General features: G+C 34.2%; 1 protein-coding gene across 1 annotated transcript in view; it reads right to left on the bottom strand.

Annotated features, from left to right (window-relative positions):
- The window catches only part of LOC149799658 (GRIP1-associated protein 1-like), a 97,138-nt gene that overhangs the window by 62,887 nt on the left and 17,590 nt on the right, over nt 1-16,661 (bottom strand). The window contains exons 7-13 of the mRNA XM_089959016.1: nt 15,796-15,928; nt 15,307-15,377; nt 11,949-12,017; nt 8,849-8,967; nt 7,648-7,679; nt 6,718-6,765; nt 4,674-4,773 (exon numbers count right to left, since the gene is read on the bottom strand). Of these exons, the coding sequence (XP_089815142.1) occupies nt 4,674-4,773; nt 6,718-6,765; nt 7,648-7,679; nt 8,849-8,967; nt 11,949-12,017; nt 15,307-15,377; nt 15,796-15,928 (572 nt within the window). The remainder of the gene's footprint in view (nt 1-4,673; nt 4,774-6,717; nt 6,766-7,647; nt 7,680-8,848; nt 8,968-11,948; nt 12,018-15,306; nt 15,378-15,795; nt 15,929-16,661) is intronic.

Genomic DNA, 16,661 nt, shown 5'->3' with positions numbered 1-16,661 from the left:
TGTCTGATTTGAATTTTTAACTTAGCTTTAAAAAAAATTCCATCATATTGCTACGATGTCTGCAGTGTGACAATATATAGTGATGTTTAGCACTGGGGCATCAGGCCACAGACATGTAGGATCATGTCCCATCTAGTCATATTATCCTGACACCGTGCCAACCAGTCGTAACACTAACCTCTTAATGCTGAGCACCAAGGGAGGCAGCTGCTAGTACCATTTTTATAAGTCTTTAAAATGACTTGGCCAAGGTTCGAACCCATGGCCTCCTGCATCCAAGGTGGATGATCTAACCACTATCCAAAATATAGAATGAAGGCAAGGAGACTAGTAGCAGGGTTCATACAGAATTCTGAATGAAAAATTCAAAGACTTTTCCCAAACTTTCAAAGACCACAAACAGCGATTTCCAAGACCTATTTTTGCTAACATTTTGTATACAAGTTATGTTATATGAGAAAACAACCAATGCAAAATACTACAATATTGTTTAATGATGAAATTCAAACTATAATTAATGTAAAGAAAGAAAACAGGAAAACTTGATTGCATCTGAATCTAACAACCTTGGGGAATTTTATTTGTGATTATGGAAAGAAATTAAACTGTCTGGGTTTATTTCAATTTTTAAAACTTTTAAAGACCTCAGGGTAATCTGCTCGATTTTCCCAAACTTTCAAGGCCTTGTAAGTGCTACCTCATTTTTCCCAAACTGTCTAAGACCTTCAAAGACCATAAGAACCCTGTAGTAGTATTAGTAAAAGGGATTTCTGGACAACTTAAAATTAACACTATATTTTAATATTCTTTCAAGGTTAAATAGAAGATGGTTTTGCATTACAGAGGCTCAAAAATGATAAATTTTCACATTTTAGAGGGTGAAGAATGGTATAGCAATGGTGTTTTTTAGGTAAAGGAAGGCAGTTTTATATTGCCAGGATGGTTTAAAGTATGCCTGTACATTTTAAAGGAGAATGACATATGTTTTCAAAAGTATTCTAATATGATTTTGGAGATTTTGTAATTCACTTTATCTTTTTTTCAAAAAAAATTCTTGTCGACATTTTGTTTTAATTTTTTCAAAGTTTTGTATAACTGATATTGAGGATACTGAGGATGTTGAGGATATTGAGGATATTGAGGATTTGTATGTTTTCTATGTAGATATACAAAAATATTTCACAAGTGACAAAACAATGTTTCCATTTTACACGTAAAATATTTCCATATATCTACTAAAAACATGTACCTGTTCTTTTTATTATATATTTTTAAAAGACAAAAGCCATCAATTTACATGGGTTTTCTCCATTCTGTGCCAATGTGACTAACAGCTGCATTACTACATTGATAAAAATAAGTTACTAAACCTTAAAATAATTTTGGAACAGCAACATTTTAAAAATTTTAGGATGTACATATGATGTTTCAAATTTTGTATTTTGTCAAAAACATGACAATATTAACTTCATAATGAAGAGAATTTTTGTTAGCACATATCATGCATAGACTGATATTTTTGGGGTGGGGTAACTAGAAACAAAACAGAACAGCTGTATCTAACAGAGTTCAGACCATAACATCTTTAAACAAGAGATTTTAATGATTGTGAGTTTACTTGGACAGATTTTGGTTCTTCATTTTGATCATTTCTACATTAAAATATAAATATTTGTGCAGACTTGGCAAACCTGCAGTCTAGCTAGGTTGCAGAAGATGTATCCAATTTTCAACTGTCGCTTAATTTTGGTTTGTAATCAACATTAATCAATGCCTGATTTATCTATCATTTTCAAACTTGAATATGATGTGACTTAAAATTGTTACTTAAACATGTTTAGGAATATTATGCTCACAACTAGGTGCATACAATGTATTTAACTGTAAAATCGGCTGAAAACAATTTTTTTGAGCAATATGTTTCTTCATAGTTATCTAATCATAATAAATTAGGACTACATCTACTTTGCAAATCCAGTACTCCCTAACGTTTTCAGCCACAAAGGTCCCAAAGTTGTCTCCCAAACTAGGTGATAGAAAAGAATTATATCCCCTTGTGCAGAGGGTCTGGCACAAACTTCTGTTTATATATTAGTTACTACTGAAGTGATGAGCATACTCTATCAGGATTTTATGAAACTCCTGAGAGATTGGTGGGGTGTGCCCTTATTACAATGATGAAAACATTATGGAAGAAACGTATTATAATCCAAAAACTGGTTTCTTCTTCAAATACAATTATCTTATAGTACAGTAAGAGAATAGGTAAGAGGTGAAGGGAGTTGAATCCCCTTACCCAAAAGAAAGTCCAATCTCCTGTTACTTAATGTACATGAAGTAGATTCAAATTTTGTGAATGAAACAAGCTAGGGTTAGCATAACAATATGTTTGATTGCTGTTTGTAAAAATAAAATTCAGTAATGTAAGTTTAGTGACCTTATTGTCTTTCCTTCTTTTAAAGGTAAAAATAATCAAGGTCTAGTAGATACCCTTCAGGAAGAGATTTTCAAACAAAAAACTCCAGTTTCAATAAGCAGTAGCCTATTCCTAGTAAGGAAAGCAGAATGAATGTGTGAAATGAAACCATCATGGCACAACTGCAGACAGTTTGGATTGACCAATCAAGTTCTATCTCACTGGTTCTTCCTGCTGGAAGTAGAACAACTTGGACTTTGCTTTGAGACCAGCAATAATTCCATTTGCTTGAAAGTTGAGTCAAATAGGTTCTAGACACAGGTTCAAAAGGTATTTTAATTGCCAAGTCAGAACCCATGATAGATTCCATTTTGGACTCAGTGACAATGCCTTCAGTTATTCAGGTATTTGTTTTGGACTCTCTATTCACCTCCATGATGATGAAAATGTTTGAGATTGCAAAACAGTACTAGCCCGTGGGCCTTCTTACCTGAATGATTCTGTCCAGAACTTATTCTGAAACTTATTTTGCCCTGTGGGATTGATATAATCCAAGTAAGTGGATTCAATAATTCTAGGTTTTACTGAAATACCTGCATTTGTTGTTGCCTGAGCAGGTTAGGAAACACCAAGATTTTCTGGAAATCTCTACTTATAAGTTTAATAAATCATTTAGCCATAATTTTTCACACATGAAGATGCAATCAGAACCTGGTGGCACTTTCTACAAGACTTCTGAGACCAGACATGACATCAATTCCTCTGGATGGAGACTAACAGGGAGGGAAACTAGAGAGAAGTGATCCTTCTCTCACCATGTTTTGCTTTCCTTAGCCCTAGGAAACTGTGTTATCATGAGAAATGGGTTTCATATAACTGTTTCCCCATTTGACATACACTTGGATAATCAATGCTGTTTCTTGGGTCTCTCCTTTGAAACAAGGCCTGTGTGAGGCCTGCCTCTTTAAGTACCTTTTTACATACTTATTCTCCTTTGAAACAAGAGCTGAGCTCTATCTATTTGGTCTGTGTGAGGCCTGCCTCTTTTAGAGCCTTTTTACATACTTACTCTCCTTTGAAACAAGAGCTGAGCTCTGTGTATTTGGTCTGTGTGAGGCCTGCCTCTTTAAGTGCCTTTTTACATACTTACTCTCCTTTGAAACAAGAGCTGAGCTCTATGTATTTGGTCTGTGTGAGGCCTGCCTCTTTAAGTGCCTTTTTACATACTTACTCTACATGACCGTGGGAGAGCATGTTGAATAACATTAGCTGTGATCTAAGTATGGTCTTACAGTGGTCTTTAAAGATGGCAGATATGGAGAGAAAGGCATCTCTTTCTACAAGCTGTGTTTTCACTGACATCCTGTGGAATTGACAAGGATGTGTTCTGCTGATCTGTAAAGAACACATGCCATCCACAACACTGATTTCCAAGTGTAACCTACAGGATTATTGATAGAAAAGCCTGGGCTGTGTAATGATCTAGCTAAGTTGAGACACCATTATCTCCAAAATGTTCACTGGGCAAATTGTTGGTCTAGGATGGGTTCAAGGTACAAGCATTCAGACTGATGCACTGACTTAGACAGTTCATTCAATTGATACTATAACCCTATGAATTTTATATTACAACCTAATAAAAGCAAAGTTCCATTTGGTTGTTGTTGTTGTTGTTGTAGGGTTTAATGCCATTTTTCAGACACAATAGGCTATACATGGTGGCCAGTAATAATGGTGGAGGAAGAACCCGGAAAGAACCACTGACCCACAAGAAGCTACTGGCAAACTTTCTCACATACCCACACTGGCTGAATCCGAGACTCAAACTCATGCAGACAGAGGTGAGATGGAAGTAATCTGTAATGGAAAGCACTTTAGACCACTCGGGGCCCCCGAAACTCCCATTTGGAAAGAAATTATAAATTTCACAGGTCCAGTAGAATTTTTTCATTTTTCCCCCTGAAAGACTGATGATTGCATCAATCAGTGTTGTTCAAGTTGTGATAGACTGACTTGTAGCATATAAACTCCCTTGCAAGTCAGATCTGCCATCTCATAATGCACCGGGAGAACTGAGTCTATGAAGTTTGTCAGGAGGAATCAGTAGAAGAAAAAACATAGACTCTGATCTGCCAATTATTATGCATTCGTAGATCAGGATCTATTTTATTTGCACCTGGAATTATATGTGAGTAGAGGTGGTAACCAGATGGAAGTAATGACAATATATTTAATGTGGCTATACCCATCCACTGACCTTTTTAAGCTTGTCAATCTCTTGTTGCAGCTTATTAATTTGGTCTATGTAATATTTCTGATCTCTTTCCCTTGATGACTGAAGCTCTTCTATCTTTTTACTGAAACAAAATATATCACAGAAATATTAAAATGGGAATTGAAAAGCTGAGCCCAAAGCATAAAGCTAATATTGTATAGGAATTATTCATTGACATCTTTCAATATTTCTTTCCTGATATCATGTCAATTTAATCTGTAGTTCATCAAAATCCACAGATGAAAAAATACTTTTATTATCAAATCAAATTTGTTGAGGCAAATGAATTACCCTTGTGCTTGCAATGATTTTTTTACAAGTCTGCACTTTTTCAAGCACATTATGGAAATTGCTGCTAGGATTTCAGAATATAATTTCTTTTAAAATTATTTTGCTGCATTTTCCTGCATATTTCTGCAGAATGATTCTCAAAGCATTTCCACAGATTAATAGCATCATCTTGCACATTTTAGGAGTGGGGTACCTGATGACGAATAAATTAATTTTATGTGACTTGGGGAATAAATTATTGTAGCCCAGAAAACATAGTACATACTGAAGAAAATGATCAATGATTATGAAAAACAGGTTATGTTTATTGTGATAAGCCAATTTTTCTAAAGCAATAAATCTGTTCATGAATCAATTTTTATAACTAGAAAAGTCTAAATAATTATAGCTAAAATCAGGTCAACTAGAACCAAACAAATATTGACTTTATTTTTAAATATTTATTTTCACAGGTATCAAATTTCATGATTTTGCACAAATTACATTTTCACTGTACTCAAATTCAGATATAGCAGGTGCTTCTATTTTCTTTCTAGTCCATAGCTTTTTGATCAGTCTTTAAATTTCATGGTTTGTAGCAACAATATAAAACAAGAAGACTGGAACTCAAAAAAATATTATAGAATTCATGATAACATTTCTATATCAAATGCAATTCAAAGACCAGGGTGTAAATGTAAGACCATCTGTAACAAATATTCATTCAGAACTAGTCTTTCTGTAAATATTAACAACATAAACATAAAGTGTATTTTGGAGTAAGAGACATGTTTTGTGTTGAGTTTTAATCTTTGAAGAAACATGGTTCCCTGTCCCCTCTTAAACTTCCAAGAAGTTCAGATTGTTGAAATGAAGTAAGACAGGGAAGCTTACCCTCACATACGTTACAGATCACTGCCATGGATGTGAAAGGTTTGTATTTATAAAAGAACATGATCAATAGTGAATGATGACGACAACTGAACTGATTGATGTTAAGTTGCACTGACCTACTTGGTATGGTCATGCATTACTTCTCAGGATGAAAGCTCATATCCAGTTTCGTGACATACAAGCAAGATTGTCCCAGAAACATGAAAACTGTATGTAATCGCTAGAGCTATAAAGTTAATTAATGTGACCTACTCTTGGTATTGTGGTGAAGTACTGCTCAGGATGCATGTATATGATAAGCTCAATGATTGTAAGGGCAAGTGACTAAAAATTAACAAACATAAAAGATGTACATGATCACCAGAGCAAGAACAGTAGGTCACAATGACCCATTTTTGGTATAGTGGTATAGTACTTCCCAGAACGCATTTAAAAGTTTGAAGAATGTAAAAGCAACAGTATCTAACAAACTGACCAAAGCAGCATAAGAAGTTTACCTAATCAGTGGAATGTATAAAGTGACAGTGACCTACATTTGATGGTGTAGTACTCCTCTGCTGACTGTCGGTACAAGCAAGTAACAAAGAACAAATCTAAACATGAATAACACTGATGACTGATAAGAACATGGTAATTTATCCCTGATTGTGACACATCAATGCAAACAGTTCATCTTAAAATGCCCGAATGAGTGTGTCATTCTATTGCATAAATAAAAAACCTACATAAATCTTATGTATATAAATGAATGATGTGTAGACAAACCAAATATAAATATGACAAAGATAGTTAGTCCGTACAAATAGTAATGATCTGATCCTACCAGCTTTCAGAATTTCACCTTAAAAGAAAAACCACTTACTTGCTATCCTTGAATAATTGCTCTTTTTCTTCTTGTAACTGAACATAGCTGGAAAATAGTGCTCAACATAAACATGTGTAGAAACCTCTATTTCTTTTGTTTCATTTTTCAAGTTCAAATTTTTTTGAAAGTTTAAAGTTTGAGAGCTCTACTTTTCAGAAGTTAGAAAAAAATTATCCACATTAACAGGAAATTTACATGTCTGATGTGCCTATTTTTCCCTTTTTGATGTTAATTGGAAATGTTACAGAATGCACTTTGAATTAGGGTTTTATATATAGATGAGGAACAGACAGAATTTCTTGTGGTCTAAATGAAAATAGACAAAACCAGATGCACCCTGATTTCTGATTATACAAAGAACAAGTTTGATAAGGAATGTAATTTTTTGTAAAGAACATTCATTCGTCAAATCAAACAAGTTTGTTTTCCAGACAAATCAACTTTTGATTAGTATTTATTTAATTAAAAAAATTGAGATTTATAAAAGTCTCATACTGTGTATCAAAGAATAACTGATGTGCTGATGTCAGCAAAAACAGTGAAACCCTTAACACTTTCCATCTGGGTTGTGCTCATAAAATATTGATCAAACATCAGTATCAACAATGTAAGATTAAATGACTTAATTTGATAATGGTGTTTTATGGCACAGCAACACAAACAGTTTATTTAGTGCCAAGGCAATCAGAGTATAGTTCTTAGTCTTGGATGCACCATGGTAATCGACCCAGATGGAAACAAATGTAGGATTCAAACTCATGCCCTTTTGGTTGCAACTCTAGCACACTAAACTTGGAGCCATAACAGCACCTGCCTAGAACAGACATCTTTTATGACATGCATCAGAGTGAGACTATACTATATCCCAAAGCCTGCAGGAGATTAAATTGAAAAAATTAAAAAGTGTAATAAATGATTTGAACCTACCTTTCCTGCTTTTTCTTCAATTTGTCTGTTTGCTACAAAATAAACGGCATTTTCATGTTCGATTACTCTGAAACATATTGATAAAAACAAAAGAAGTTTTGCTTTCTGTGACTTTATGCAGTTATTTCAATTTAAAAATGTACAGAATAAATTTAATGAATGTACTTCAAAGTATATTAAAGAAACTGAAGCATGTTAATCGTACAAGACTTCACTCAATATATGAAATTATTCAGGTTTTGCCTAAGGCAAGCATGAACTTGATTTGTGTCCAAAAAACATCTGCTACCACTGCCAAGAAACAAGAACAAGTCCAAAAACATATTAAAACATGTCAAAAAGGGAAAAATTTCTTTCACCTATCTAAATTTTCATATACACATGCCTACCAAATTTAATTTGTCTAAATTATGTAGTTTTTCCTTAACTGTGCAAAACAAAGGTTTTAATTTAAACATTTTGAGGCCCCGAAAGTTCAAAATTATATTTTAAAAATTGAAAAATGGCTACATCTACTTACATCATTTACATATGCATACAAAATTTCATTTGTCAATGTCATGTGGGTTTTGAACAAAGCTGCTAACAAGCTTCTGAAGAAAGAGGGACAGATGTATGGATGTACAGATGTATACAAATTCATCAAGATGCATACAGATCGATACAGACCCATCAAGATGCAAACAGACTGATAGAAACCCATCAAGATGCCCTTGCTGCAAGCTGGGACTTCATAAAAACTGCAAACTTCTTCAAAATTTTGAAATGTGTTCTTGTGGAAATAGCCTGGAATGTGGTGATGCTTAAATGGTTATCTTTTAATACATGCCACATATATACTTATAGGAACATAATCTCAATCAGTAATTGTTATGAAAGAAAGCAGTCTACTTATACAATATTCCATAGATAAATAAAATAATAAAAGTTGCACATAGCCAATGTGAACCTAATTCAATAAAAATAAAAATATGAGGTGATCTCTGACCTCCTCCTCCACTCTACTCCAGAGGGATGGGGTTAATATGGATGACAAAAAGCAATCCCATTCCCTAAACATCAACTGCAGCAAGTTTCATCACATTCCTAGTGGTAGTTTATCAGTGAACAGCCTGCACAAAACTTTAAAACTGATCTGATGCCACCACTGCTATGAACAAAATCTGAAAAAAAAAGTGAGACAATAATTGTGGTATCTCACCTTTGCAACCTCATCCTTAAAGGTAGCTTCTTTCTCCAAATAATTTTTTTCACTACTTATAATTTTATTTTTTAATATCTTTTTCTCTTCAAGTTCTGTATCAAGGTTTAATCTCAACTCTGAAAAAAAAAAGAAATAAAATGAGTAAACTGAATAATGCAGAAAACAGACTCAACATAATAATTTGAATAATGCAGAAAACTGACTCAACATAAATTCCTTCGAATATGAACATGAAACTTATATTACCAGTATTCTGTCAAGGATTTTTTTATAAATCTTTACAATCAGCTATGAATATGTTATATTTTCCGCACAAACAGTCTGTGGCATGTTGAAGTATGAATTTCAAGATCTAAGTAGAGTACTTGTATTTTCTGTAACTTGGGAATGATACAAAGTTGAAGCTCTTGGTGTGCATTGTGGTACAGTTCACAAAGTCAGAAACAAAACTATAATGGGACAATTTAACTTCAGTAAGAATGGTACAAAACGACATTAAATACTTCAGTTACAGTAAAGGCTTTTAAAACACTATAAAAATGTCAAAACAAAAAGCTTCAAAATGGTATGCAAACAAAGGAACTGTTGGAAACCTGTAAAACCGTATTGCAATGGAACACAACCAAATGTTATACATCTGGCACATTACACAAATAACATGAAAAACGATTGTACTTTATAAACATCATTAGAGAAACTAATGGCTGACATAAGAAGTACCTTATACACTAGATGATAACTTGGGTCCTATTGCAAACAACATAGACCCTGATTTACAAACACATAATGTGACTGCACATAGACTTGAAATAAGTTTGAAAATCTTTTTATTGTTTAATGTATGTTCTACTGATTACTTAAAAAAACTGCATAGACCCAGATGTGTCAGCACATTATCTCATGGTAGATCTATGTCTATGCCGAGTACAATACAATTGCTAGAGATTCCATGACTCACCATTGAAACGCCACACATTTTTTTATCACTCTTACCCCTACCACACTACAGTACCCAACACCCAGACTATGACCAAACAAATGCATGTGTAAAGTATGGTCAGCATTTCTCTGAGCCGAGAACTTTGATAAATAGCCACTAAATCAATAGGATTCTTTCTTAACAACTTTGTAAAGACATCCACAAACTATGGTGAAAGTACATGGTTGATGACATTCTGTGCAACAAACATCTTTCTTCTTTCAGTCAGTGACCTTGTCATTTGAGCTTTTGACTCCAAATCCTTAACCCATGTTCAAGCCATCCACAAAGTGGTAATTGTAGATGATGGACCATTTTTGAGTCATTGTGTAAACTCCTGTAAGAAGCCTGCACTCATCACCTGAAATCATATTCTTATTCCTCAGGTAAAAACTAAATCTTTCACAGTTTGACAGCAGTGGTAACTAATCTGTCAGCAATGTGAGTGAAATCATAATGGGCCTTGCTGGAAATTTTCAAATCATCACCTGTACAAAGAATTGCAAGACTAGATGCATTCACTATGTCTTTCTTTCCTGATTTTTGTCTCTCTAATATAAAATATACACATATATTGCACACATCTATGCACACGCACACACACACATGCACACAAACACAAATGCATGCATGCACACAGACCAAAACTAATTCATACACACAATAATGATTGCAAATACCCATGTATCTACAAAAACAGGAGTCTCAAATGTGGCACAAAATGATTGGTGTCACAAGGTGTCATAAAAAAAAGTGCAGGCCTTGGGCCATCAAAAATTCCCTCATGCGGCCATCAGGGTGGTTTGAGTTTGAAACCTCTGTACTAAAAATAAGCATAAGAGACTGGCCTAAACCTGACTGAATCTGGCACATTACTTTTCTTTTCCTTTAAAATTCCTTCATTTACAGTTTGAAACCTGTATATTTTTTTAAAGGTCTTGTAATCGACCCTTATAAATGCTAATGTCCACCTGACAACTAAAGATTTAAGCCATAAAGTTATCACTTTGCACAAATCATAGTAGACAAAAAAGGAGTAAGTTTACCTTCTATGTGATGCTTTGCAAATTTCCAATAAGGTCCACTGCATAAAACTGCTAGAAATTAAAGTCTGATTTATGATGTGTATAATCTTACTTTCTATAATCTTACTTTCTATAATCTTACTTACTTTCTATAATCTTACCTTCTATAATCTTACCTTCTATAATCTTACTTTCTATAATCTTACCTTCTATAATCTTACATACTTTCTATAATCTTACCTTCTATAATCTTACTTTCTATAATCTTACCTTCTATAATCTTACTTTCTATAATCTTACCTTCTATAATCTTACTTTCTATAATCTTACCTTCTATAATCTTACTTTCTATAATCTTACCTTCTATAATCTTACTTCCATAATCTAACTTTCTATAATCTTACCTTCTATAATCTTTCTTTCTATAATCTTACTTTCTATAATCTTACTTTCTATAATCTTACCTTCTATAATCTTTCTTTCTATAATCTTACCTTCTATAATCTTACATACTTTCTATAATCTTACCTTCAATAATCTTACTTTCTATAATCTTACTTTCTATAATCTTACCTTCTATAATCTTACCTTCTATAATCATCTTACTTTCTATAATCTTACCTTCTATAATCTTACTTCCATAATCTTACTTTCTATAATCTTACCTTCTATAATCTTTCTTTCTATAATCTTACCTTCTATAATCTTTCTTTCTATAATCTTACCTTCTATAATCTTACCTTCTATAATCTTACTTTCTATAATCTTACCTTCTATAATCTTACTTTCTATAATCTTACCTTCTATAATCTTACTTTCTATAATCTTACCTTCTATAATCTTACTTTCTATAATCTTACTTTCTATAATCTTACCTTCTATAATCTTACTTTCTATAATCTTACCTTCTATAATCTTACTTTCTATAATCTTACCTTCTATAATCTTACTTTCTATAATCTTACTTTCTATAATCTTACTTTCTATAATCTTACCTTCTATAATCTTTCTTTCTATAATCTTACTTTCTATAATCTTACCTTATATAGTCTTATAGTCTTACTTTCTATATTCTTACCTTCTAGAATCTTACCTTCTATAATTTTCCTAAGACTATCTACATCACTATCTAGAGCACAGTTTGTCAAGTCATCTGTCTTTTCTGAAAAAGAAATGACTGTTGAAAATATGTCATCACTAATATTTTTAACACTCCAACTCGCAATAAACCTAAAAGAAAAATAGTTATTGCTGGAAAGCTACTTAAGTAACTCTCCTAATATTTTCTTTTCTTCCTTATCATCTAAATCATCCCCATATTTTACTATTATTACCACCTTAATGTTTGACTCCTGAAAATCAGACAAGTACAATAAGGAAGTAATTGTATAACATTGTGATAAGCTATTATTATATATACATTTTTCCCACCTGTTGGGAGCAATCAGGCAAATGTGGTGATGATTTCTTTGCTGCCTGTAAGACTTTAGCAATCAGATTGGTGGGAGGGAAGGTGAATGAATCAGAACATTCAGGCTCATGCAAAGTGTACCGACTACTCAGGCATTTGGGTCTGGGATTGTAGAGGCAAATGTGGGCAGCTTTACATACCTCACTGAAAACTGATGAATTTTCATTGGAATACCTAGGGGTGCACAGACCATTTGGTTTTGAGTTGGCTTCTTTTGCCAAGAGAGTGTGGTTGTTAAACAATTAGGGCAGACTTGAATGTGGATTTGTCATTAATAACACCACCTGAGAAATCCCACACTACAGAACAAAGAGCTGGTCCCTCCTTACCTCCTGATGTAATTTAGCACAATGGAGTTGTCAGACAGAATTATAGTGCCCTTTCCAGACAACATCTAATACCATGACTGAAATGCATTCACTGTAAATTCTGTCTCATAGAGAAATGTTAAGCACAGTCCTCCAAGATGTGCAAAAAAGGGTGGCATGAGTATGGGATCATTCTACCAAGAGGGAGGTTGATGGGGAGATAAACTGGGACAAAAGTGCTATCACCCCTCTTTGCATCACCAGAGGCCATTCAAAACTGTAACCTTAATGCATGAAGGGCTTATATGACTGCTTCGTTGTTTGTCATTTCCTAAGGGGGTCTGTCTTGTTTCTCTGCTTCCTGGTATGAAACGAGGGCCAAGGTCACAGTACTGCCTTCTGGTGATACTTCAGGAAGGTAGTTTTTCTCACTCTGTCTCTCTGGATCTCTCTCTTTGCCAGTTGTAAATTCACAGCTCTCTTTGCCAGGTGTAAATTCAAAGTTGCTGTAATGGAAGTGTGTGTTCACTGCCCCATTAACAACATGTGCCATCTGGAGACTGAATGGCTCGGCCAGGCTGTGTTTAGATTGCTGATATACAGCAATGGATACCCATTAAAGTACTGACCCTGCCACAACATTTTGAACCAGTTCTTGTGTGTTGAAGGAATGACTTCTGGTCCATATGAATCTAGGAGGATTTTGACATTCCAAAGAATGCAACATCTGGGACCTCTGTTTGAAAGACAGGCATGTATTCTATATTAAATATCTGGGTAAAGTTAGGATGTAGTCTTTCTTGTGAGAAACAAAGTTTGTTCATGCTTGAGTCTTCAAGTTACCTCCCTAAACAGTGAAATAAATCAATGACTCTATCAGACATTGGAAGCTGACTGCCAAAGATGGAGTAAGAGGCAAAATTCTGGAGTCAAGAGATGGAACACTTCCTCAGTCAATGCATGGAAGGCTTGTGAGCACCAGTCCTTAAATGCGAATGATCAGGATAACATTGAAGCCCCATATAACACATGTGAAGCTAGAAAAGTTGCCAAGATGGGCAGCAGAATAGAACACTGTGGTCTCCAGCCACTTCCTGAGTGAAACGTCAATTGTCAGAGAATGGTACTAGCAAGACAGGACTACACCTCTGCCACAGAAGGTGTCAAGATGTGATAGAGCTAGGCCTGGCACTATGGTTATCCAGTTAACTCTACTGGAGACCAGAGCTATATATAAGCCATTCTTTCACTGATGCTCGTACCAGTCATCTGATGTCAAGATGGGATAAGATGGGATATTTTATCATAATACTAAGTCCATTTAGACATGAGTTAAGGCTCTGTCAAAGCCTGTACTGACCTCAGCCAATCCACCTCTGACAGCAAAGTCCAGTTCTGATGGATAAAAGCAAATTGCTTTTCCACGCCAGTTCTGGTTTGCATGATGTAAGAGTTTGCCAAGATGGGATACTGCTCACTGTATCTGGTATCCTTGGGAAAATGTTGAGATTGTTCCAGAATCAGTACTGACTGTGGCCATTTAAACTCTGACATCATCGCTGGTCCAGCTGGGCCACCATACCAAACTGGAACTGGTTTTATAGGCAACACCAAGAAAATCTGTTCTTATGGTGGAGCTGTATGTGACGCCCATGATAATATGGCTTATACTGATGATATCCACATTCTTGATCCTGCTTTTTCATGCTTTCTCACTTTCCCAGGTACTTTGTTTTGCTAAGATGGTCACACATACATTTTCCATCCAATGTGCAATAAATGTGGCATATATAGCCTGAAATGCACCTAATACAAGTCAAACAGGAATCATGGTTATCTTCTGCCAGCTTAAAATGTTTGCACACAGTGTGCTTAGTCCTGCCAAATGTGCTGATACCTGTAATTACAAAGAACAAAACAAAAGCACATACAGGTGAAGACAGTGAAGCATCACATGAACTTACTGCAAGAGGACACAAACAACTGACATGAATGTCTAATACAAGTATATTAATGACCTTACAGCATGTAATACAAGTCAATTACTTTTAAAAATGTACATACTGAGTCAAGTACTACAACTGATTTAATGTACCCAAGAACTGGTTATAAAAGTGGTACTAATATGTGTCTCGAAAGACAAAGTTAAACCAATACATTGTGAATTCTTTGTCTCAGAATAGAGAGCAAAATATAAAAAAATATAGCTGAAGTGTACTTCCAGACATTAGAGAACTCTTTAAAATCAATCCAATGATGCAAGGGCACAAGTGGAAAATTGTTTTGAGAGGTCTCAACCAAAAATAAGAAAGCTTTGCAGCACTGGCAGAAGTATTAAATGAATTATGGATGGGATTAAGTGTCACCCTCCATCATAAGGGAGATCAGTCCTGTTTGAATCCTAAGGAAGGCAGCCAAAATTTGCACCTTTTATTGCCGAAGACTGACTTGAAATGGCTGAATTTAAAAGATAAAGGACATACTCCAAATGTATTTTGATTGGGTAGTGTATCTGAAGAGGAGACTCAAAGGCAAACCAAGTCTCACAATTCTGATTTCCAACCTGTGTGTTTTATTTCAGGATGACCTTAAACTGCTGCACTGTTTGATTCTTGTTCATAAATAATGTCATTTATGCCAGCAACAGAATTCAAACAGTGCATTAGACCTACCTTTTTCTGATTTTCTTCTGTCAGATTCAGGTTGATTTTCTTCATCTTGAGTTTCAACATCTTCAGAATAACTGAAAAAATTTAAAACCACCAAAATTATATCATTGATGAAATGTCTTTTCATACACTCATATATCTGCACAGCTTTGTATATGTATATGTAATTATATTTATTTATTGAAAACCTAAACAAACTGTTGGAAGTTGTAATAATAATAATAATAATAATAATAATTTTCTGTCCTGTACATATAACTAGTCTGTCACTAATGCAAAGATCAACTTAGTTATTTACATGTTTACAAATACAGCACTTTTCATGTTTTATGAAATAACAAATTTATTTTATTTTAAGTTTACTACAATTTATCAAAGATCTGAAAGATTACTGCTTGGTATATCTGACTGATCCATGACCAAATACAACAGGTCCCAGACCTCTAACAAAAATAATTTTCAGACTAAGTACTCAAAACTATCAATTACAACCTTTCATTCCTAGACTCCTGTGTTTCTGGTGTAGAGATTTGGTATGATTCATGTGAAGTTTCCTCACTTAGGCCACTGGAATGTATCTGTTCCCTCAAGTTAGCTACCTGTTTCTCATATTTCTCTTGGCAAGCTAAAAATAAAATTTTGACAAAATGTAAGATCAAACTCAACAGGTTTAGATACTAGAATACGTCTAATTTTGTCAAATTGGGCACATTTATTTAGGACCTGAAAAAGCACATTCTGACAGAGATGGCAGATGTATGATTCACAACATAAAAATGACAACAATGTATCATGTGTTCGCTATTATTTTTGAAAGACCAGTGCGTTTTTTCTTAAAACTCCTAAACCTGAAGCTCTGTATCAGCAGGCACATGACAACAATAATTAACTCTAAGTACAATTACATTTTTTAAATCAGAGGCAAGCATTATGAGCTCAAATCTTTCATGACATATCTTCTTCACTGGAGTATTTTCTTGCCAAGTCGTGAGTAAACGAACAAACTGGTGGTGTTTTTCAAGCACTCTGATTTTAAAATGGTAGAAAATATATCCCACGTGACACTAAGTAATTATATGGAACATCAATTCAAAGCCTGAGTTCAACTAATTCTAAGTTTTGGTTCTCTTTTTAAAAAACTATGAAGAAAAAAGTCTGATACAAAGTTTTCTATAAAAAAAAAAACACAAAGAAAACTGTTGTGTATATTGTCAAGGTTACTAATCCTTCCTGATTAAAGTATCTGTTTTAAATGAAAAGATCTTTTTCTAACTAAATGAATGTCACAAAAAAGCCAAATTCCAACAGGTTTTATTTGTTAAAGTTGACTGGATGAACACCTTCAGTGACCACTGGCA

Source organism: Sinohyriopsis cumingii, chromosome 5 (genome assembly GCF_028554795.1).
Source record: "Sinohyriopsis cumingii isolate HCF-2022 chromosome 5, ASM2855479v2, whole genome shotgun sequence".
Taxonomy (NCBI): domain Eukaryota; kingdom Metazoa; phylum Mollusca; class Bivalvia; order Unionida; family Unionidae; genus Sinohyriopsis; species Sinohyriopsis cumingii.
The sequence above is the reverse complement of the archived record's forward strand: the minus strand, read 5'-3'. Positions and strand labels throughout refer to the sequence as shown.